The 23,075-nt window shown below is 44.6% G+C and overlaps 9 protein-coding genes across 9 annotated transcripts; 3 read left to right on the plus strand and 6 right to left on the minus strand.

Moving 5' to 3' along the window:
- Positions 1–346: 346 nt before the first annotated feature.
- On the plus strand, positions 347–2,044 carry FMO1 (Fmo1p; the record flags this gene model as incomplete). Its single annotated transcript, XM_018881849.1, has 1 exon — positions 347–2,044. One exon carries the CDS (start codon positions 347–349, stop codon positions 2,042–2,044), a length of 1,698 nt encoding a protein of 565 aa, XP_018736287.1.
- Positions 2,045–2,497: 453 nt separating this feature from the next.
- DUS1 (Dus1p) lies at positions 2,498–3,856 on the plus strand (the record flags this gene model as incomplete). The annotated part of the gene is made up of 1 exon (XM_018881850.1): positions 2,498–3,856. The coding sequence occupies one exon, from the start codon at positions 2,498–2,500 to the stop codon at positions 3,854–3,856; it is 1,359 nt and encodes a 452-aa protein (XP_018736288.1).
- A 1,587-nt stretch (positions 3,857–5,443) lies between these two features.
- On the minus strand, positions 5,444–6,400 carry cwf15 (complexed with Cdc5 protein Cwf15; the record flags this gene model as incomplete). The annotated part of the gene is made up of 1 exon (XM_018881851.1): positions 5,444–6,400. One exon carries the CDS (start codon positions 6,398–6,400, stop codon positions 5,444–5,446), a length of 957 nt encoding a protein of 318 aa, XP_018736289.1.
- A 2,393-nt stretch (positions 6,401–8,793) lies between these two features.
- NBP2 (Nbp2p) lies at positions 8,794–9,840 on the plus strand (the record flags this gene model as incomplete). Its single annotated transcript, XM_018881853.1, has 1 exon — positions 8,794–9,840. The coding sequence occupies one exon, from the start codon at positions 8,794–8,796 to the stop codon at positions 9,838–9,840; it is 1,047 nt and encodes a 348-aa protein (XP_018736290.1).
- Positions 9,841–10,148: 308 nt separating this feature from the next.
- AWJ20_4761 (uncharacterized protein) lies at positions 10,149–11,228 on the minus strand (the record flags this gene model as incomplete). Its single annotated transcript, XM_018881854.1, has 1 exon — positions 10,149–11,228. The coding sequence occupies one exon, from the start codon at positions 11,226–11,228 to the stop codon at positions 10,149–10,151; it is 1,080 nt and encodes a 359-aa protein (XP_018736291.1).
- Positions 11,229–11,521: 293 nt separating this feature from the next.
- Positions 11,522–14,017, minus strand: RLF2 (Rlf2p; the record flags this gene model as incomplete). The annotated part of the gene is made up of 1 exon (XM_018881855.1): positions 11,522–14,017. One exon carries the CDS (start codon positions 14,015–14,017, stop codon positions 11,522–11,524), a length of 2,496 nt encoding a protein of 831 aa, XP_018736292.1.
- A 1,346-nt stretch (positions 14,018–15,363) lies between these two features.
- On the minus strand, positions 15,364–17,850 carry VPS70 (Vps70p; the record flags this gene model as incomplete). The annotated part of the gene is made up of 1 exon (XM_018881856.1): positions 15,364–17,850. The coding sequence occupies one exon, from the start codon at positions 17,848–17,850 to the stop codon at positions 15,364–15,366; it is 2,487 nt and encodes an 828-aa protein (XP_018736293.1).
- A 371-nt stretch (positions 17,851–18,221) lies between these two features.
- On the minus strand, positions 18,222–20,822 carry slx4 (structure-specific endonuclease subunit; the record flags this gene model as incomplete). Its single annotated transcript, XM_018881857.1, has 1 exon — positions 18,222–20,822. The coding sequence occupies one exon, from the start codon at positions 20,820–20,822 to the stop codon at positions 18,222–18,224; it is 2,601 nt and encodes an 866-aa protein (XP_018736294.1).
- Positions 20,823–21,427: 605 nt separating this feature from the next.
- On the minus strand, positions 21,428–21,859 carry CPR1 (peptidylprolyl isomerase CPR1; the record flags this gene model as incomplete). The annotated part of the gene is made up of 1 exon (XM_018881858.1): positions 21,428–21,859. One exon carries the CDS (start codon positions 21,857–21,859, stop codon positions 21,428–21,430), a length of 432 nt encoding a protein of 143 aa, XP_018736295.1.
- Positions 21,860–23,075: the final 1,216 nt, after the last annotated feature.

The raw sequence follows: 23,075 nt of genomic DNA on the forward strand, positions 1-23,075 counted from the left end.
ATATGAAATATAGTTATTGATTTGCATACACCAAAAAAGTAATTTGGTCTGATGTAAGGTCCACATTTGTAAATAGCAGATCAAATGTGCATCTACATTTTGAAAATAAAAACAAAAATAAAACAAGACTGTTTTCGAAAATGAATCAAAGCTACATGGCGAGAAATAGTTAAAATGAAACACATTCCGGAATGACGACATAGACAGAACAGTATCGCGTAAACTCAGGTGAGCACCGTGATATTTATGTACATGCAGAGATCGGCCACGATTTTGCATAGATATCAATTATATAAAACCGACATGACTGGCTTGAGTTCACGGCACCACTTCGGTCGCTACTATTATGAATGTCAAAAGAATAGCCATTATTGGAGCAGGACCCGCTGGTGCAGCAGGCCTAGATTCTTTTCTCTCCCATGGATTTACAGATATCCGAGTTTTCGAGAGAAGGCCTTTGCCAGGTGGGACCTGGGTCGGCGACACTGAACTTGGATTCGCATCAAATACTGGCAATACAGTACCCCCAATAGATGACGAAGTAGGCGATGTTCCGGTTGAAATACCACCCGAAGCAGCCAGTGCTACAGAAGAAAGCCCGTATGTTAGAAAGGCGACAATTAAAGCTCGGAGGTTTGACGAGCCAACATTATATTCTCAGCTTGAAACTAATATCCTTCCTGAATTGATGTCCTTTAAAAGAAGAAGCATGCCAAAAAACTTACTATCTAATTCGGTATCAAAATACGAAAATGAAGATGTCTTCAGATCATACAAGACTATTCAGGAATATGTGGGCGAATTTTTCACTGGCGAAAATGAAAAATATGTATCTTACAATACAAGCGTAGAACAAGCTGAGCAGCCAGATGGACCGGGAACTAAGTGGGTGCTAACGCTTAAACGACAAAATGGCCAGAATAATAACGAAGAATGGTGGACGGAAGAGTTCGACGGTGTTTATGCGGCCTCTGGTCGGTACAATGTACCTAGAGTTTCTCACATAAATGGCCTAGACGAAGTCGCAAAAGCTGTACCCCAGGGAGTCATTGAGCATACTAAATGGTTTCGAGGTGCTGAAAGCTACAAGGGAAAAAAGGTTTTAATTGTCGGAGCCTCGGTTAGTACTACTGATATTATCCAGCTTGTTAAAGAGACAGCTCAGCTTCCGCTGTATCTATCCGTTCGTCATGTAGCCCCAGCGTATAGAGCTGGATTCGAACAACCTTTTGTGGATGGCCGGGGATCTATTACAAGCGTTTCCCTCAATGAAAGCGGAAAGTCCATAGATGTCATCTTTGAAGACGGTTCTACAGTCACTAATATTGAGAAGCTTGTGCTAGCCACTGGTTACAACTTTTCATATCCTTATCTCGAAAAATATACTCAGAAATTTGGAGGCATTGTCCGTAATAATGTACTGCACAATGTGTTCTTGACTACTTGGTGGTCGGAAGACCCAACTTTAGTACTCCCAGGAGTTTTCACCGAAGGCATTAACTTTCGGTGCATGGAAACACAGGCCATGGCGACAGCAGCATTATGGTCAGGCTTCCCTGGATCTGGATTTCCATCTAAAGAAATATGTGTTCAATGGGAAGCAGACCGAAGAAAATTCAAGACACCAGCTCAGTGGCATTTTTGGTTCCCTCATTTTGATAATATTATAGAGGCTATTGCCAAAGTAGGAGGTGGGTATAAAGCACTCTGTGAATTTGCCGGCATAACTAGTAGTGATCTTAAAACCTTCGTTCCTGTTTACGAGAAAGGCATTGCATTCAAATGTTTGTTTTTCACCAAGGTCGCCAATGAATACATGCTGAAACACCCTAAAACTCTCCAGCAATACAACCAGACAGTGGCCCTGTTAAAAACTAAAACCGTCGAACCAGACCCAACTGCGGCCGAAGCTGATCACGAACTATTCAAGAGACTCTTTGTCAACTGGTCAGGTGGTCGTGGAGAGCCGAAAATCCCCTCTAAGATCCAAACTACCGAATTGTCAGAGAAAACTCCAGTGGTAACTGAAGTCGCTGTTAAATAATTATACATTTGTTGCATTTTCTAGCATTTTCTGCGGTCGCCATGCCTCCAGCGGCTGGGGCTTTGCCCCAGACCCCTTGGCTCCTGCTTAGCAGGAGATTTCTAGGAAAACACCCCTAAAACATTTTTTTAAAGGAATAAAGACAGAGTCAGAGGCTGCCGATTTCCCTGCATAAACATATGCAGGTTCTGATAAGGGCTAGGGCCCACTTGCAATTTAAAAAATTGCGATCTGCACTCGGCCTTTTTTTTTTTTTTTTTTTCGAATCAATAAAACTCATTTTGGTCCCTGCCGCAACCTACATATACCTCGTACACCCGAGAACTAGACGCGAAAATTAAGTCTGTGACTTGCTGCTCAAAGCAGATAAATATTTTTGGCCCATTCAAACTGTCTTCTGTCACAAGAATAGTCAAACCACTTGCAGGCTTAAGCCGAAATTTAATTCCGAAAATGACTGTATCACAGGCTGCTACCCCTGAGCCAGAAGTGGTCACCAAAACGGCCGCTCCTGTTAAAACTGTTGTTGAAAGACCCTCGGAGTTCACTGTTGAAAATAAACTCACTGGTAGAGACCTTCTCAAGAGTGTTGGATTTCCAAAGACTATTGTTGCTCCTATGGTAGATCAGAGCGAGCTTGCTTGGAGACTGATATCTCGTAAATACGGAGCTGATCTATGCTACACTCCTATGTTCCATGCCAGACTATTTGGAGAAGATAAGCGATACCGTGAGGACCAGTTTGGTCCTTTAGATGGAGATGCTAATGTCGACAGACCTCTTATCGTCCAGTTCTGTGCAAATGATCCCGAAGAGTTATTAAAGGCTGCCAAGTATGTCGTTGGTAGATGTGATGCCGTTGATCTCAACCTTGGTTGTCCTCAAGGAATCGCAAAAAAAGGAAAATACGGTGCTTTTTTAATGGAAGATTGGGATCTCATCTATAGACTCATCAATATCCTGCATACTAAGTTAGAGATTCCAGTGACTGCCAAGATTCGAATTTACGAAACCAAGGAAAAGACTCTTGAATATGCCAAAATGGTCCTCAGTGCCGGAGCCCAGTTTCTCACTGTCCATGGCAGAACCAGAGAGATGAAGGGTCAGCTTACTGGCCTCGCTGATTGGTCCTATATTCGTTATGTTAGAGATAACCTGCCACCAGATACCGTCATCTTTGCCAACGGCAATGTTCTTTATTCTGAGGATATTGATAGAAGTTTAGAGGCCACTAAAGCCGATGCTGTCATGTCTGCCGAGAGTAACCTATACAATCCAGGAGTATTCAATGTGAATAAGCCCGGAATCGACGACCAATTCCCACGTGTTGATAAACTTCTTCGAGAGTATTTTGAAACCGCGAAATCCACCCCTGGCAATGCTTCACAAACATCTATGAAATCGCATTTCTTCAAAGTCCTGCAATCGTTCCTGCCTAAACATCTCAACATCCGTAATGCTATTGGTCCCATCCGCAAGGGCCAGTACGACCAGTTTGAAGACGTTGTCAAGCAAGTTGAGGAGATTGTCGAGGGAATCTACGAAAAAGTGAATAAAGGAGAACTGGAAGACAAAGTCATTACACTCCCAGACGGGTACAAGTCAGTCCCATACTGGCGATGTCAGCCATATTTCCGAGTCGTTAACGGAGTCCTCAGCAACGGCAAACGCAAAGCAGACGTCGACCCAGAAGCCGCTCAACGAAAGAAAGAGGCCAAGCTCGAAAAAGAAAAGGCCGCTGCTGCCCTAGCTTCTCTGTCATCTGACGGTCCTCAGCCAACTGGCGACGAGGCTCCTGAACCCTCAAACTAGCATATTAATTTATTACCTTCGCATTAGAACTTTTACAGGGAGAGGTGCCTCCGGCGGCTGGGGCTCTGCCCCAGACCCCGTCGCTCCTCTCGCTTCGCTCGAGTCGGACATCGGGCATCCAACGTTAAACAGATATAAGGGGGGCCAGCGGAACGAGCGAAGCGAGCCACGGGGTCTGGGGCAGAGCCCCAGCCGCCGGAGGCAGACCAGGTGTCCCAAATAGTTTGTTATTTACAATAAATTAGTCTATTCAAACCCGGCCAGCGAGGTGATGAAAGCATCGAGCCCAAGCATGAACAGCTCGTTGTTGACGCCTTCTCCGCCCGGGTGCTCTATAGGGCTTAGTGGGCTGCAATCGTGGTTAGATTTTTCAACTTGAAAGGCAGATGATTTGGGTACTTACTTCTTAACAACGTATTCGACGTAAAGCGTGGTGTAGATTTCGTTGAGGACAGGTCTCATGTTGTCGACTTTGGGGTCGGTGATAAGGACAAATTTGATATTCGACGGAGGTTCAAAATAATGCAGTCGGTATTTGCTGGTGCGGAATGATATGAAAGAGTCCTGGTCGGTCAGCTTACGGACCATGCTTCTCATGGAGTAGATAACACCAAAAATCAGTTTGGCATCGTCAGCTTTGTTTCGAGGGGCCTGATTCTGCGTTGGTAACAGGTTGGCTTTTGGAGCACGATTAAACAGTTCATTTGGCGCAGGAATTGAGTTCGATATTCTTTTTGAAGGCGTGCTCCCACTTGGAACTGTATGCCATTCTCTTGAGTAAATGCATTCGGCTGGTGAGAGGTTAGTTCGAGCATTTCAGTTGCGTTCAACGCAATTTCACCTTCGAAATTATCAGAAATTTAATCGTAAATTAAGAGAAAAAACAGGAAAAATTCAGGTACACAAGTGAGAACGGAATAGACAGGAACAAACAAAAGTCAATTACTAAAAGTCGGCTCCTGAAGCATGAATTATAGTTTCAAGGCAAGAGCGTGTGTCAACAGCTTTGCTAAGGGACCATTTTTAAATTTCAGAATTACGATACATCACGATGCTGTACTTACCATGGCGGTCAAATAAATGAAAAGAATATATCGTCATTGTGGAGGTTTGCAATTTCGATTAATGATGATGATGTTGTACAGAAGAGAATCCAGATGCCAATGTTGCAGATAATCAGGCATTTTGTTGATCTACCATGCCGCGCGTTAGATACACCATGATAGTCCTAATTATATTTAACTAAACTACAATTAATACCAGTGATATAAGCACATTTATTTTAATTAAATAAAATAAAATAAATATCTAGTTTGCAGTGATACCAGCAGTCTCCAGCTCTCCAGCAGGAAGTTTTTAAATAAAATCAATTTTTAAAATTGATACCATTGAACTAAGAAGGTTATTTTCAATTAAATAATATTAAATAAATAGATTTACATAGACTCACAGTATGACAACGTTGGGCTCTTCAAATTGAAGTTATACTAGTCGAGCCATACACTAGACTCCAGTAGTATTACTGGTCAAAGCCAGGTAGGTAGTCCTACTTCTCACAATGCATCGAGACGACAAGACTGGTCATATTTACTTGATGTACCTGTCCATGAATTTTTTATGAAAGTCTGATCTCAATAGATCATTGATAAGTTCCTTCTTCGGCTCAGACTGGTTAGCAGCCAGACTCGATGCTTGATTTTTAAAAACAGTATCTTCCATCCAGCTTCGCTTGACTGCAAACGAATCTTTACCATCCTTTGTGGCTGGGTTCATCAATGGATTTCCGTATGCAATTTCACGCTCTCGCTCTTCTTCAGCCTTTCGAGCAGCAATCTCTTCTAAACGTTGCTTTTCTAATGCCTTTTCTTTTTTAATCTTTTCTAGTTCTCTCATCAGCATGACAGTTTCGTCCTCTTCGTCATCATCGTCGTCATCGTCATCTTCATCTTCGTCATCATCGTCGTCTTCATCTTTTTCCTCATCATCGTCGTCGCCATCAGAATCACTATCAGCATCGATATCCTTATATTTTTCGAGGATCCGACGTCTGTACTCCTCATCCTCATCTTCATTCCTCGCCTTACTGTCGTATCCATCTGTATCACCGACATCACTATCTGACTCGTCTTCAGGAATATTTTCGTTATTCTTCTCTTCGTCTCCATTATGTAAACTATTACTAGTCTCATCTCCTTTCAAAAGAGGCACTGACTTAGATACACTTCCATCAGAGATCTCTCGTCGTTTTCGACTGCTCCCAACATCAGCAGCCTCCTCTTCTTCAGCATCGTACTCCACAAGTCCACGCTTTTTCCCATTACTCTGCTTTGACTCATTTTCAGCAAGTAAAAGCTCTCGTTTAAAATCTCTCTTCCCACCATCGGTTCCATGAGCATCAGCGTCAGCAGCACCACCTTGGCCCCTTTTCCTGAACTTCAGTTGGGTATGTGCTGGCAGCATTCGCGTGTGCACAATCGACCCCGAGATCTGGGTATTCTTCTGACCCCTCGCAGGGTCAAACGTAGGTCTATGAGCCGTAGTCATTCTTTCTTTCGTCCAAACAAAACTTTACTTGAAGAGAAAGTGCAATGCGATTCATGTCGCTATCATTGCATTTTGTCTATCACATAAAATCAAGTTGAAGCCGCATCCTGCAAGGGTCCTAACGGCGAGATCAGGGTCTCTGCCTCCGGCGGCTGGGGCCCTGCCCCAGACCCCGTAGCTCCTCTCGCTTTGCTCGAGTCGTTTCCGTGGTCGGTCCTAGCCATCTCCTGTGAAGCAAGAGCTACGGGGTCTGGGGCAGCGCCCCAGCCGCCGGAGGCAATGACCCCCCCTTCCCTTCTTACGGACCCAACTGGTACTCTTCGACTTCACTGAAATGGTCTTGAGACTCGAGATTGGTCCGCGGCTGATGGTTGAAGACTGGCGTTCTGAGGTTGGCAGCAGGGACGGGTTGCTGATGCCGATGACTCGATCTGCAGCATCGTTCGAGAACAGCTTTTTCCGCGGAGCAAGGCCGCATTTCCGATGATGACTGGGCGTAGTCTTACAAAGACTAATCCAAACCATGCAAAATTCACCATCGAACAGTGACTAACAATCAGCCATGAGACCCAACTAAATAGTAGTTCGACCAAATTCCCCGCAGAACTCGGCACTCAGACTCCGATACCAGCAGCTTCGTTTCGCAAAAAAACCCCAATTTATCCCAATTCCCACGAAAATCTTCTGCGAAGCAGAAGCCACGGGGTCTGGGGCGGAGCCCCAGCCGCCGGAGGCAACAGCCCAACCCGAAGAGATACCAGTCCCCCTGAAAAGGTGTCTCACTAACTCGGTCACGTCGATTGGTGCCTGAGTAAGCGGCATGCAGAAGATGAGATAAAGATTTGACAACCTGCAGGTCAGCTCGCCGCACATCGGTATATGTCGGCTGGCCACAAGTTTGTGCATATGGGTTCATCCGTCATTAGGGAACTGATATAAATAAAAATAGAAATCCGGTCAGAAAAGGTTTGTAGAGGTAATCACGTTATTAGGTTGTTTTGTTCTTCAGTGAGAGAACTTGAAATTATCAGAACAAAAATAAACAATTTTCGGTGGTATTCGAATAAGCTTGCTGGTAGGTTTGAAAGACACATTTGTCAGTTATCTATCTCTGGATTGATTATTGCTATATCGGTGTGGTTTCGCCGAAAACTAGTGTTTCACAAATTACATTTCCGTCAAGCGGGGTTTTTCATAATTTGAAACAAAAAGTATAAAATAAAAGGTAAATCGCTGATAAGAGAGCACGTTTTTCATTTTAAAGTTGGATATTCTATTACTGCGAAAACTGCTGTTTTCTAATTTCATATTTTGTGAGCTCGGATACTTGTCGGTCTCTCGACACTTTTATGACGCAGGTATCTATCACTGTCACTTTTAAAGTCGGATCCGAAACTGGTTTCAGTTATTTCGCGTTTAAAGACAACAGCATATTTGCGGCTGTGATATCAAGTTTACTCGGGTCGTATTTTGAGTAGCAACTTGATTTGGATAATTTTGGGGTAATAATTTGATTTGTTTATTATCAACATTTTTGCGAGATTTATTTTTGGTTTGTGAGTTGCGAACTTGGGTATTTACAATCTGCGACCGCATACGGCTATTAAAACGGTGCTCATATCGCTTGGACCGCAAAACAGCCGTCTATTTCAAACCGCATTTCTAGGTATTGCATTAGGACTGCAACTATTTAATATTCACGAGCCCACAATCTCCTCTGTTTAGAAGAGTATTTGGATTATTACCAGGTGAAGAATAGTTGAATCGACAACAGCAATAGAACAGCTGAAGAACAGAAGAGATATTGGTAAGTAAAGTTGGTGCCAAGGAGTCATATTTGTGTAAGAGTCTTTGAGGGATCATTTCGACTAAGTTGGTCGTGATCGTAGATGTCTGGCCTGATTCTGTTAGATATTTTTCTAGTTCAAGGGTTGTACGGGATTTGAATTAACAAAGTTGCTAGATAAAGAGAGAGGAATAGATTAGGCCGATTTTGATTGATATCTTGTTCGACCTTGAAACTTTGGATATCTCTTAGTTGCGCTAGAGTCATATGGTATGAACATTCCAGATCATCGATAGCTAGAATTATTAAAACAGGTGAGGGTGGTAAAAAAACAATCTTAAACGGTGTAGAATAAGAGCCACAGAAAAAAATTCGACGAAGAAGCATTTAATCACGAGAGCCACGCGAGCTAGAGTAGAAGCTGTTTTTAGAGAGCGAGATCGCGTGTGTCAGCAGATCTATAGTCAATTTTCGATCATAAACTAGAGATCTTATTAGATTGGTGTCGATTTTAAAACAAGAAACCAAAGAACTCGGTGTTTCAGTCAACTGGATACCGGGATCGATTTACACATTACTTTGAGTTGATTTTCGCATACATAGCATAATGGCGGCCAAACCACCATCTCCAATAGCATCGTCAGCATTCCAGTCCGGAGCCTCGCATGATATTTCCGTTCTTCAAGATGTATTATCGGGCGTTTCGCAACCGCATGATAGCAAAACTGACGTTGTGAGTGAAAACCTGGATAGCAAACATCAGCAGTTGGAACACACTGACAACGATAGCCCTGAGAATAACTCAGATGTTGCGCATCAGAATGTTGATGCAAAGGGTTCAGTTGTATATCAGGATTTAGAAGAAATTCCTAATTTTCACTCTGCTCTTTCATACGCAACTGTGCGTGATTTTGCATATCCTGAGTTCCATCCATTGCATTACGGAGTGCCGGAATTTGAACAGGCTAGTGGTGAGACAGATGACGACGAAGATTACGAACCTACTTACGAATATAACGATACTTACGATGCTAATGACCCACATTCACATTACTATAATGACAAATCGGCCGGTTTTGAAGACGGGCCACCATGGCAACAAGACTCTGACTTGAATTCTCCAGTTATTAAATCGCATGAAGTGGGTGATAGAATCAGTAAAGAATATCAGTTTTCAGTAGCATCTGCTGATGAAATACATGGAAGGGCAGTAGCATTATTTGACTTTACCCCTGAAAATGATAATGAGGCTCCATTACAAGAGGGCCAAATAGTGTGGATTTCATATCGACATGGCCAAGGCTGGCTCGTTGCCGAAGATCCTGAGACTGGTGAAACAGGTTTAGTACCTGAAGAGTACGTTCAGCTGCTAAATAGTATTTCATATGAGGAGGATATTCTTCAAGACAGCAGCGAACCAGCTATTTATCAAAGTCCTGAGTCAGATAGTGAAGGGTGGGTCGATGAAGCAGAGCCCGAAGGTGACGCAGCAGAACCAGCAACGGAACCAGTAGTAAAATCAGCATCAGATACAGACTATACTGACCTGAAAAAAGGAATTAAAGATTTGTCTTTAAGGGAAAGTGAAGAACATGAACATAACCAAACTGAACCTGAAACCGCTGAGGTATATTCTCAGGTCCCGTCTGAGTAAAACCTGATTCCACACCCCCATAAGACCCTCAAATTTTATAATCAAATAGCAGTTTTAGCCTCTGCTTTAATTGTTCATATCTGTCAACCACCATTCAGTCGTGGTCAAAATATTTATCTTTGTCTCACGGTAGTAAATCTAACGTCGAGTCTCCTGTAATCTAATTAATATCGATGCAATTATATTCTACTAGTCTTGATTTCTATCTCGCTCGTACACTTCAAGTTTGGTACGGTACATTACACTATTCTAACATAATAATAATATTTATATTACAATCCACTGAAAATGGAACAGAGGAATAGCTTTTAGAGTTCTTCATCACTATCCAGGTCTTTCAAGTCGACCTTGTCGTCGTCATCCTCCATATCTTCATCTTCCTCTTCACTACTACTGCTAAAGTCGTCATCGCCGACTTCCGGCAATGTGGTCAGAAGCTCTTGAACACTGCTTACAAGCTCGTCATCCACTTCAACATCCCCAGTATTGGTAAGATTTAATAGCAGGGTCCAAGCATCACGAGCTCCAGCAATGTGTCTAGCAGCGATTCTTGATTTTGACTCGGCATCTGGGCCATCTCTAATCTCCTTATACAGTTCATTATGAGCAAGACCATTCAAATAGAAAGAGTCCACTACCTGATCGTCCATAACATGAATACGTTTAGTGACATCTAGGACATACTGATGTTGACCCATTTCCATCATATTTTGAGCCAATCTAATCAAAGAAGGAAGTTCGTCTATACTGCCATCGCCAACCGCTTGGAAGAGTTGCCAAGATCTCTCTAAAGCTTCTCTAGCATCATCATTTCGTTGTTGACTAATACGAATAGAGCCCAACATACTCCAGGACTCTGGAATCTCTTCATCAAGTAACAGGGCCTCAGCAATTAACTTTTCACATTGCGACTCGGCCTCTGGCTCCATACAAAGGTCTGTCATCCACACCTCGATCATACCGCAGAGAGCTTCATTAATTTTTTTATGGAGCAGCTTGACTTGAAACTGCATCTGTAAATCATTATCACCATTAACTTTACTGCTACTGGCCGCCTTGTTATTGACTTCTGTTAATGCATTTCTGAGACCGTGAAGACCTTTCTCAAACCACTTCAGACCCGGTTCACCACCACTGAGCTGACCCAGCCATAAAAACTTTTCCATGCCGCCTTTGGATCCATCAGGATCAAGTTCAGCACATTTACTGAAGCACTCAAAAGCATTTTTAGGGTCACCATTTTCCAAATAGGCCTCACCGATCAAATGTAGAGCTTCGAGTTTCACATCGTCGGAGCTCTGAGAGTCGAGAACAGGCAGCGCCAATTCCAAGCACTTGGCAGCCTCTGAGCTCTCCAAAAGTTTACGAGCTTGCTGTACTGTGTCCATTATAGCAAAAAAACAAAAAGAAAGAACAAAAAAGAAAGCAAAAATAAATAAATAGTAGGATAGTTTACAAATTAATTTTCCAAACTCCCTGTCAAAATAAAAATTTATGCCGATCTCAACATCAAAGTACAAATGTCACGTGATGGTGAAGCTCTGAGACACACCCGCAAACTTGACTCTCGAACACATTCCGTCATTCCAGAGGAATCTCCTGCGAAGCAGGAGCAACCAGGGTCTGGGGCGGAGCCCCAGCCGCCGGAGGCAGGTGGGTCGGAAAAATAGAATAAATTAAATTAGTTACCAGCTAAAAATGGCGATGCCTGCCGCGTCGTAGAAGTGGAGTTGGTTGTGGGGGCTGTGAGGATGCCGTATTTGTCGGCAAATGGAGGGTTAATGACCCAGCGTTTGTCGTTTTCTTTGGCACCCACACGTTTTGCACATGCCTTGATAGTGTCTCGAATAGTGGATTTCGATACCGAGTTAAACTCAATTTTGAGGGTCTCGACGAGAAGTGTCTGGTTTTTGTCACTACCCTGAATTTTCGTGAGGAAATCTCGTAGAAGGTGGTCAGGAATAAGTTTTGCAGGTGTTGCTGTGGCAGACGATGTTGGCGATGCGGTCGATGGTAGAGCAGTCCCAACAGCAGTAGCTTCAGCTGGCGAGGAGGCCCAATAGTCTTTGAATGGATCAATAGATGCATCACCTTTAAGGTCTATTAGAAGTGCTGTTTCCATGTGATCAAAAATATGAGGCTCAGTTCCGTCATTCCAGGCTACCAGAGATGCAAGAGGTCCAATAATGCGACGACGGTTGGTGTTGGTTGGTGAACCTTCATCGCTGCTACTTGAGGGGGTCGGGGTATCAGACTCATCTTCCACAAACCCAGCCATTTCATTGTCATCGTCGTCAGACTCGCTTTCATCTTCTTCTCCAATATCCTCTCCAATTTCCTCGTCGCCTTCTTCATTATCATTTACCCAGTCATAGTCACTATCATAGTCATAATTGATAGATAGCAGTGAGTTCCCCAATTCGACACGAGTAGTGTCAGGTATTAAATCTGTGGTAGAGACGAGAGTTTCGGGGTTCGTGTCTTGAGGAGCTATAAATCTTTTCCAGGGCTGAATAACCATTATTCTAGGTGTTGGTTTCGAAAAGGTACCAACATATGGTGGTCGAATATTCTCTGCGAACTTGAGATGTCGTCTCGGCAGTTTATTTAGAAGCTCCATTACCCTTGATTCAGTGAGTGAGCCCGTGTTCATGAGTTGAATAATCTCAACTGTTGTCTTATCAGGTGAGAAACCTCTCTGTTGCTTGTTCGTCTTCAAAAAGATGTCAATATCTGTCGATGGTAATTCGTTACGAGCGCGTTTCTCAATCCAAGAATCACGAGCACACAGAGTGGTATCGACTTTGATGTGGAAGGGAAGGAATATTTCGTCAAAGGTACACGGAGAGGTATTTAAATCAGCTTTCGACTCCTCTGTGGAATTTTCACTGCCATTGCTACTGCTCTCAACAGAGGCAGTGGATTCGCTGGCAGTTGATTTAGTAGCATTCAAAGAAGAGTTATTGGAATCGTCAATTATAGAAGACGAGAAACTTCTAGCTTCTTTCGACTCTGATGATCCAGCTGGAGTTTCAGCAGACGTTGGCTTTTGCACTTTTTTGAAGAATCGATCCATTCGTAACTGCTTTCGTTCTTCTTTTAGTCGTGCTTGCTCTTTGGCTTCTTCTTTTAATCTTTTCTCTTCCTCCTTTTGACGTCTTTCTTCTTCTTTTGCCGCTTCTTTTAATCGCTTCTCCTCTTCTTTTTGTCGTTTCTCTTCTTCTTTGGCAGCTTCTTTCAAACGCTTCTCTTCTTCTTTTAGTCGTTTTTCCTCTTCTTTCTGCCTTTTCTTCTCTTCTTTTTCTTCCTCTCTTCTCTGCTTTTCAGCCATTTTCTCAGCCATCTTCTCAGCTTTTTTCTGCTGTTCAGCTTCTAGCTTTGCTAGGCGTTCATTCTCCTTGTCCAAACGTTCCTGTTCACGTTCTTCTTTAGTTTTGCCAATCTTTTGTTTTTTGTTTGGCCGTTCGGGTGAGGGTGTGGATTCTCCATCTTGTATTGTTGAAACTGGGATCATGCCAGATGGTAGAAATGGAGGAGAGACCATATTGGGCGGTAGCATATGAGGTGGGATCATTTGAGGTGGGATCATATTGAGTGGAATAGTAGTTGGCGGAATAGCATTAGGAGAAATCATATTAGCAGGAACCATACCAGGAGGAATCATATTTGGAGGAATCATGCCAGAAGCCAGCATATTCGTAAATATCATATTGGGTGGAGGAACCATATTAGGGGTCATCCCTTGTACATTCATAGGTACATTGTTGGGCATCATGACGATATTTTGATTTGCACCAGTCCAGTTTACTGGAGAATCCGACTGAGTTACAGAGGGATTTGTTTTCTGTGATGGAAGCTCGCTCTGCTTTGACGTGTCAGGGGCAGATGTTGTCGAACTCTCCTTAGCCTTCACAGTTTTATCCTTTGATGAACGTTCATGAGTATTACTTTCGATATTCGAAAGTGAACTGTCTTGATTCTTTGATTGTGAATTTTTTATAGGAATACCACTATTTTCTTGACCCTGACCAATATCATTATCGCGGTCTCGTTTGCAAAGCTTAGTCTTCACAGTTTCAACAGGGTCCCGCGGAGTCGCGTTGTCTATCGATTTTCCTGACACAATATTTGTGTCCTTAGGGGACATGGGCCCCGTTTTAGCTTGCAAACTTAACATTGAGCTCCGAATGTCGTATTTTTGTGTATATACAGAAATCCAATAGCCGTCAAGTACTCACAAGGAAGTAGTTCTACTCACTGTTGATCTTTGACTTGCATTGGCGCTTCATACGCGTCAGATAATTACGCGTTTTTAATTTAGGTCAAGGGTAGAAACATAGATAAGATAACGATTCGGTTCTTATCATACTTGAAAGTTTACATTTTATTTGGTGATGATTTATATTAGTACTTATAAAGTATTTTGGTGATCACTACCTGCTGAGCAGATTTTAAATTTTTTTTTTTGGGTTTAAAAAGGCTTTTCGAATTAGACTACATATTTAACTTCGGGATTGCAATTGTAACGAACCACACAGGTTTCTCGTGTGGAAGTTTGCATCGTGAAGTGATTCCAACTTGTAGATAACTGCGTTCAGTATTTTAATAATCCAGTATCTCAAAGCTCTACAAAACTTGACGGAATGGGAACTGTTTACTTAACAGCACAATTTGGTATAGATTTGGCAGTCTTGCTGAACAACCCTAAAACTTAAGCCCTAGTGCACTTAGCTTAGTGTGTATACCCATTACATCGTCAGCATCCTGTTGCTACATAACAGGGCCACTGTCTGACAAATGCTGCTTGTGGATGGCACGAAGAAACGGAGGGGTTCACTTGAACCCGAATCTCGACTTTATGCTGCTATAGTAGTGCTTACCTTCCACCAGCCGGGTTGTGGATGTAGGGAATAGGAGCAGATCATGGGATCCATGGCCAGCTGTAGACGTCGGATACGGGTTCTCCACTGTAGGGCCGGCTCTTGGCCACTTGCTTGCCTACACATACGCTATGGAAACTGCTACCCACGAATCAGAGGCGATTCCATGGTTACAGCTACCGTGATCAGAAATTTCATTGGCGGTTTTATATTTGCTTACGCCATAACCCCTTGGATTGACACCGACGGGTACCAGAGCACATTCATTATCCTTAGAGTCCTCATAATCGTTCTGGCTGACATATGTTGCAATTATCCAGTTCGGAAAGTCGCTACGGCGAAAGTAAGCCTTGTCCCATTAATCAAATATATCTCTAACACTCTGCTTCTGCGTTTAACTCCCTATGAGGTCTGCCTCCGGCGGCTGGGGCTGCGCCCCAGACCCCATTGCTCCTGCTTCGCAGGAGATTGCTTCGACCGTAGCGCTCAGCTGCTGCTGGCAATTGTTTTCACAGTCAAATACACTAGATTCACTCCACGGTCCAAGCAACCTCCTGCGAAGCAGGAGCAACGGGGCTGGGGCGCAGCCCCAGCCGCCGGAGGCAGACCCGGCAACTCGCTAAAAGAAATATGAATTACAAAACTACTTGGAAACGAGAGCGTTGACTGAGGTGACGCTTGCGCGAATGATAGTAGCCCATTTGAGGATCGCGGAGGGGTCGCGAGCATCAATGGCCTCGGTGAGACCGGGGAGGAGGGCACCGGCGTAACCGGTGTTGATGCCAGGAGCGAAGACAACGTGCTTGAACCACGAACGGCCGTTATCAAGACCCTTGTCATAGGTAAAGAGCTGCTCGATTTGAGCCAGCTTGATGTTGGCAACCTTGATCTTGACTAATAAGATCAGTTTCTTGTAGCTGTAGAACCAGGCGTAGTCCTGAGTGAACTCCTCTTGGAGTCTCTCAGTATAGGCATCGTACTTTCTAGCTCTGGTCTTGAACTTGTCCACTTCCTTCCGAAGCTTCTCAAATGCCTTTCTAGCCTCCTTATGTAGCTTTCTCTTAGGGTGTTTAGGCTTTCTGTGCTTGGGTCTGGTGAAGATTTGTTGAGCATCAACTTCAGTGTCAGAAACATCGGTTGAAGAGACAGGGTTGACAGATGCAAGAGCCGAGCTGTCAGCATTAGCAATAGCCACGGCCATATCAACACTCATCTCTTCAGAAAAGTCAAAATCAAAATCGTCGTCGTCGTCATATTCGTCATCGCCGTCGTCAAAGATCTCTTTAGGAAGCTGTGATTCGGTCTTCTCAAGATAGGTATCAAGAAGTTTGGCGTAGGAAGCAAGTTTGAACGGGATGAGCTCTGTCTCGGAAAGAGTAAGGGTCAGAAGACCCCAGGCCTTGACCATGACACTGTGGTGAGCAAAGTCCTTGTCACCAAACTTGTCCATCCAATAGAACGAATCGTAGTTCGAGTGGTATTGGTATACAGGGTCACCCTTGCCACCACCGAATCCAAAATCGACAGATGGAATGCCAAGATAGTCTTGGAATACAGTGTAGTCACTACCAGAACCAAGACTTGAAATGCGAGCACCGTTTTGAGAGTACCACAAGTCATACAAAGTACCGTTACCAGATGGAGCAGGCACTTGTTTAGTGACATCTATAAGAACATTGTCCAGTAATGGGGATGCACTAGCACCAAATCTGCTTCCACTGAAAGCAACATCGACATTGAGGTAAGCAATAACATGGTGCTGTAAGTATTCGGCATTGTCTTCACCCCATTCAGTAGATCCGAGCAAACCATACTCTTCACCATCCCAAGAACCCAAAATAATGGTTCTAGAAGGCTTCCAACCGATCTTCTTCAACTCACCAAAAGCCTTGGCAAGCTCAATCAGAGCAGCAGAACCAGAATTGGGGTCACCTGCTCCACCAGCAATCCATGCATCACGATGGTTACCAATGACAATGGCTTCATCGCTAATAATACCTTCAATCTTTCCAATAACGTTATAAGTTGGTCTAATATCGTAATCTTGGTCATTGTAAAGATTGACTTCGAGTGTAGAAGGACCAACGGAGTAGTCAAATTCGTCAGTGAGCTCACCGACCCAGTTCTCACCAAGATCAGATCCCTTAAGACCCTTGCCATTGATAGCCTTGAGCAATGGCAAAGCATCCTCGTAACTGATAGGAATACTGGGGATACTAGGGATAGTGTCATATGGATCAACTCGCTTGGAATCAGGTTTACTAGCCCAACCAGGCGTAGTTGGATCACCAGGACCGAGCGACAAAAACTGAACACTGCCTCTTTGAACAGACGAGGGGTGACGAGCTGGACCATTAGGGTATGCTTCGTAACCGTTCTTGATAGTAATTCCACCATCATCACCAGGATCAGAGTAAAGCAAGGCTCCAATAGCACCCAAATCTTGAGCAAACTTGACTTTCAAGCCACGGAAGATGCCGCCATATCTAGCAATGACAATCTTACCCTTGAAATCAACACCCTTGGCAATAAGTTGGTCATAGTCCTCTCTAGTGCCGTAATTGACATAAATAAGCTGACCAGTTACATTACCTGAAGCACTGTATCCATGGAAGGTAGGGACTCGGTCCTCACGGCTAGTAGTAGGATCTTCCTCAATAACCGCCTCTTCAAGACTGGCAGAGAATTGTACAGATCCATCTTCATTCAACAGCTTGACCGCATGGTCTCTAGGATAGTTCAAGTAGATATCGTATGAAACAATCTCAGCAGGAATGCCATACTCTTCAAACTTATCTCTAGTCCACTCAACCAAGCCATAATTAGTACCGGCGAGATGAGGTTCCTGAGTATACTTATAACTCCAGTCACGAATGCTAGAAGCATTGACAGACTGAAATAACGTGCGTTTTACGTCTGCATCCGATACTTTAATCGAATGCAATCGGTTCCAATCCCTACTAATGGAAGTTCGAGGCAAGAAAATAACATTAAACACCGCCAAAAAGAACACTCCTAAAAGAGTGTAGCAGCCAAATCTCAAGCAACTGGCCCGTCTCTTACGGACTTTCAGCCCGTTCGGCCCGCGAATCAGCGATTGCGACTCTTCGTCCACACGTACAACCACCATTTTTACCTGGTGCCTTTTCTGCCAACACAAAAAAGTGGATTCACCTGAAGCTCGCCTTCGGCTATATATATGTCGTCTTGTGAACGGCGCCCCCTGTCGATTGTCTTATCAAGATGTTAGGGTTGCCGATTACGGAGTCCGCTGGACCCTGAGATCGGGGTTCTGATTCCGGGGATGATCAGGGGGTGTGCCTCCGGCGGCTGGGGCTCCGCCCCAGACCCCGTTGCTCCTGCTTCGCAGGAGATTGCTAGGACCGTGGACGGACCGACTCGAGCGGAGCGAGAGGAGCAGCGGGGTCTGGGGCGGAGCCCCAGCCGCCGGAGGCAGGACCACGGTAAAAGAACCAAAAAATAATAAATAAAATAAATAATTTAGACCTCGGTCTCAGAGGTCTGACTGGATGGCGTGTCTGAGTGAGTAGGGTCAGATGCTCGAGTACAGACTCCGCAGTGGTCGCACCAGGAGCGGACAAGTTCGAGGTCGAGGTCGATGGAGAGTGTTTGCTGCAGAAATCGTTGGAACGATTCGAGTGGGAGTGGTTCGTAGAGAAGCATTTTAGTCCACCATGGTTTGGCCAGGGGGTTGGTCCTGATTTGTGTTGATATGCGTGTGAATAGTTTGGACCGCATGTCAGAGTCTGAGTTCGGCATGGATGTGGATGGTTGTGAGACAGCTGCGATGGAAGGGATATCGGTGGTATCCGTATGACAGCTTAATAGCAACTCGATCATGGCCTGACGACTTCTTCGTGGCTTGAATCCGTACTTGTCAACTGTCCGTCTCAACTCGTCCAGTGGCATCGCTTCGTAGATGGACTTGTAGTCGACATTCTCAGTACGAGGTGGCAGTTCATCAGCAGTTTTATCGGTCAGAGGAGTTGGATCAACGAAGTCCGTGGTTTGTGGTTCACTGTGAATATCTGTAATAGGAACATTGCTGTTTGCAGTATCATCTTGACTCCCAAAACTAGAGAATGTAGAGATAGATGATGATGGGATTGAGATAGGTTGGGAACATCTGTTAGGAGGGGAACCGGAAATAATGTCTTTATACGGTTCACCAACTGTCATGATATAAGGAGCATATTCGAGAAGGTTTTCACTATCAGCATATCCCGGCGATTGAGGCACCTCGTCAACACTGTTAAATGAATAACTGTCATCAGTGCTGTTTGCAAGTCTATCAGAAATCTTATCTGGTTCCAGAGTAAGGCGTCTTGCCGAAGATATGCTGAGAGAAGCTCTGGGAGGAGACGAAGAGTGAAATTCATCAAACGTGTCAATTGAATTTAACTTGTCTGGTTTGGATGGTCCAGTTTCATTATGAATCGGTGACGATGAAATTGTGATAATAGTTGCTGCTGATAATTGTCTAATTGGACTGTTACACAGTAGATTCGTAGGTCGTTGTTGGCTCAACACTAGTGGAGACCCATAGTCATTCTCAGAATCGGAGATTTCATAGATCTCTACAAATGAATTTTTTTCTGTGTTACTGTCTTGTCGTTTGGAGCGAGGTAAAGATATAGCGTTTTGACTAGTCCTGTCATCACCGCTTCGAGATGCAACAAAAGGGTCAGATTGGGATCTCACTTCTGAATTGAGTAGTGGAGTCAGCACCCTTCTCGGATGCACATTTTTAGTAAGAACTTGTACACCGTCATCAAATTCAGCACGACTATTTGTGATACTCTTACCAGATCCAGAGACCAACGATCTATTGGGCGTTAATACAGAAACTGCAGCTAGCTTACTTGAAGTAGATACTGCAATTTCAGGACTCTCATCAGAGTCTGTATCACCAGCCTCGGGCACTTCTTCATCAAAAATGTTTTCCTTCTCACTTCGACTGTCCAACATTCGCATTTCCTGAGATAAGATATCCGATGGGATTCTCGATGCCAGATCAAACATAGTTAGACTTTCGCTACCTCTTTTTTCTCTATTAAAAGAGGTACGATTTCTGACAGGTGATATTGTTTCAGCAGAATTGTTTCTCTGGCTGGAACAGTGTCTCTTCGGTTTTGGTGTGTCTGGGAATATTAATTTCAGTTGCTTGATATTCTGACAACCTTCTTCCACAGAAACAAGGAAGTCAGCAGGAATTTGGGGTTTAGGAACCGCCTCTAACTGATATGATGGCTTAAGTCTTTTGCTCTGTCCGGAAGCTCTGTCTTGTTTTTCCTGATTCTGACGGTTTCTACGCAAAGCCCTGACTTTTCCTGGTTTTCCAGAAAGTAATCTAGCATTATCGTAGTCTGGATCGTTCAGTTGGATATCACAGCCAAAATTAAATGGTCTATTATTTGCACTGATGTCATGTCGTGCTATAGTGCTACTTATACTAGCAGCCATTCTGTCATCTTGTTGACTTTTGTCGTTAGTCTCATTATAATAACTATTTTTGTTCTCGTCTTTATTGTCGTTATTTTCGCTACGGTCGTTATTGTTAATGTAATAGCCGTTAGAATCATTTCTTGTTATATCAATCCCATGATGAGATGGATCAACATTACCACGGTACTCATCAGGTACTGTTATAAGTGCAGACTTTTCAAAAATAGCGACCATTCGTTCATTAAGCGTAGCTGGCACTTTTTCTTTTGGTTTTCGTGTCTTTTTCACAACACTCTTTTTGCTGGTTTCAGAAGATTTAGTAGTAGCGCTCTTCTTTCGCTTCTTCTTCTTCTCCTTGGAAGCCTGCGGTGAGTGATTCACGGTCAGCTCTTTAGACACAGTAGTAGTTATAGTGACATGTTGGGCATCCAGAGTTTCGAGTTCGACAGCACTTGACACAAAAGAACCAGTCTTGGTAGTGGTAGTAGTGGTAGTAGTGATATTACTGACTGACCCTTCGAAGGCAAATTTGGAGATAGTCCTGGTCAACCTTGAATGAACAGGCGAGTTGTTGCTCAGCGAATTTGGGGAGGAGGTGTCTATACCTGTACTGGACACAAGAACCACATCCTCCATTCTGAAACTTCCATGGTCACAGCAAAAAAAATGAAACAGACGAGGAACATAGACTTCAGTGAAAACAAAAATATTAGTCGATCAACATCAACAGACTCTTATCAAACGCAAAAACACCGCGTTATGCACGAGCCATTATTGACATGATACTGCATTCAGATCCGTACTTGATACCACGAGATTTATATTGAATCTACACCGAAATCTTCAAAAACACTGAAACACATTAAATATCAACAAAAGCCGAAACAACAACAAACACAAGATCCCATGTAAAATTACAGAATCTAGCAATTGCTTTCCATTTTACAACTTACAGCTGTAACCTCGAGCCACTGTACCCCAGATTTATCGTACGACATAAACCCTGTCAAGTCCAGAATTCTCAGTCAACCAAGCTTCTTAGAAATAAATCAACAACCAAACCGTCGAAAAAAATAGTCTGACAGCCCGACGCCCGACTCGAGCGAAGCGAGAGGAGCCACGGGGTCTGGGGCGAAGCCCCAGCCGCCGGAGGCAGACCACCACCCCGTAAAAGTAAATAACACAACCTAGGTTCGTCAAATTGATATATAAAAGGTAAGCACTAACTAGAAACAAGTAGTTTAGACAGTACCGGAAGCGTCAATGACGAGCTTGGCACGGGTGGCACCGGAAGAAGAACCGAAGGTCTCGATCTTCTTAACGACATCGTAACCCTCGACAACCTCACCGAAGACAACGTGCTTGCCATCCAACCAAGGACAAGGAACGGTGGTGATGAAGAATTGAGAACCGTTGGTGTTGGGACCGGCATTGGCCATGGACAAAAGACCAGGACGGGTGTGCTTGGCTTGGAAGTTCTCATCAGCGAACTTGGCACCGTAGATCGACTTACCACCAGTACCGTTGTGGTTGGTGAAGTCACCACCTTGGAGCATGAACTCGGGGATAACTCTGTGGAAACCGGACTTGGCGTATCCGAATCCCTCAGAACCGGTGGCGAGCTCACGGAAGTTCTTGGCGGTCTTGGGGACAATCTGGGCCACTGTTAGCATTTGCCGGGTTTCTAGGGGTGAGTGGGGTATGCCTCCGGCGGCTGGGGCTCCGCCCCAGACCCTGGTTGCTCCTCTCGCTTCGCTCGAGTCGTTGCATCGACGGTTCGTAGCAAAAAACTCCTGCGAAGCAGGAGCAACCAGGGTCTGGGGCGGAGCCCCAGCCGCCGGAGGCACAGGTCCCCCAGCTAGAAAACACCACTTACGTCGTCGTAGAGCTTGAAAACAATACGGCCGAGGGGCTTGCCTGTTGGTTTGTTAGCAATTGAGGTCAATTGAGGTGTTGACGGGGCCCTGGAGGGCCGGGCGAGGGCAACTTACCGTCGGCAGAGGTGTCGAAGTAAACGTTAGAACCCATTTTTAAAGTTGAGGCAGAGAAGAATCGCTTGGCAGTGAAACTGGAACTATTAATCAAAGAAGGACGCAACGAATTGAGCATCTGCTTTTTGATAAAAGATAGGAAAAAGACAAGAGAAAAAAAGAAAAAAGCAAGACAATTTTTCCTCGGGAGCAAATCTACTTTATATATTTCTCCGCTGAGAAATGGAACGATGCAGAATAATGAGACGTGCGGCAGAAGCACCTTCAGGGCAGGGGGTCAATCAGGCAGCAAGCCCAGTACGGAAGGTACCGATATTGTGGGTAGGGGTCGCTTTTTCACAAGGGTCTCTCTCACCGACAGCTAACCACTCGAGCTAATTTTCGTCCAGGGGGGGGGTGTTTGCCTCCGGCGGCTGGGGCTCCGCCCCAGACCCTGGTTGCTCCTGCTTCGCAGGAGATTGTCCGGGATCCCCCGACGAAACCGACTCGAGCGAAGCGAGAGGAGCAGCGGGGTCTGGGGCGGAGCCCCAGCCGCCGGAGGCAAACACCCCCACCCCCCAGCACCGCTAGCCAGGGCCAGTTGCTTGGTTCATGATCGCGATTGGGTTCGATGGTTGGCCCGAGTGGGCTTTTTTTATGGTGACCCGAACGCGCCGTTGTCCTGGTGACGGGGGTGCGGGCGTGAGGCCGGGTAATCTGTCAGATTACAAACCATGACTAGAACGAAATAATGCCCTAATTCTCCTACATACGATATACGATATTGCCCTTGACAGACACCTGTAAAACAAGAAACATGCTGCTGCATGACATCGACCGGCAGCTACAGGAGCCTGCTGGCTGGCTCGCTGACATCGCCGTCTCAGCCACAAACGTGAAACAACCGCTGTTGCTGCTG

This window comes from Sugiyamaella lignohabitans, chromosome D, assembly GCF_001640025.1.
Source record: "Sugiyamaella lignohabitans strain CBS 10342 chromosome D, complete sequence".
NCBI lineage: Eukaryota > Fungi > Ascomycota > Dipodascomycetes > Dipodascales > Trichomonascaceae > Sugiyamaella > Sugiyamaella lignohabitans.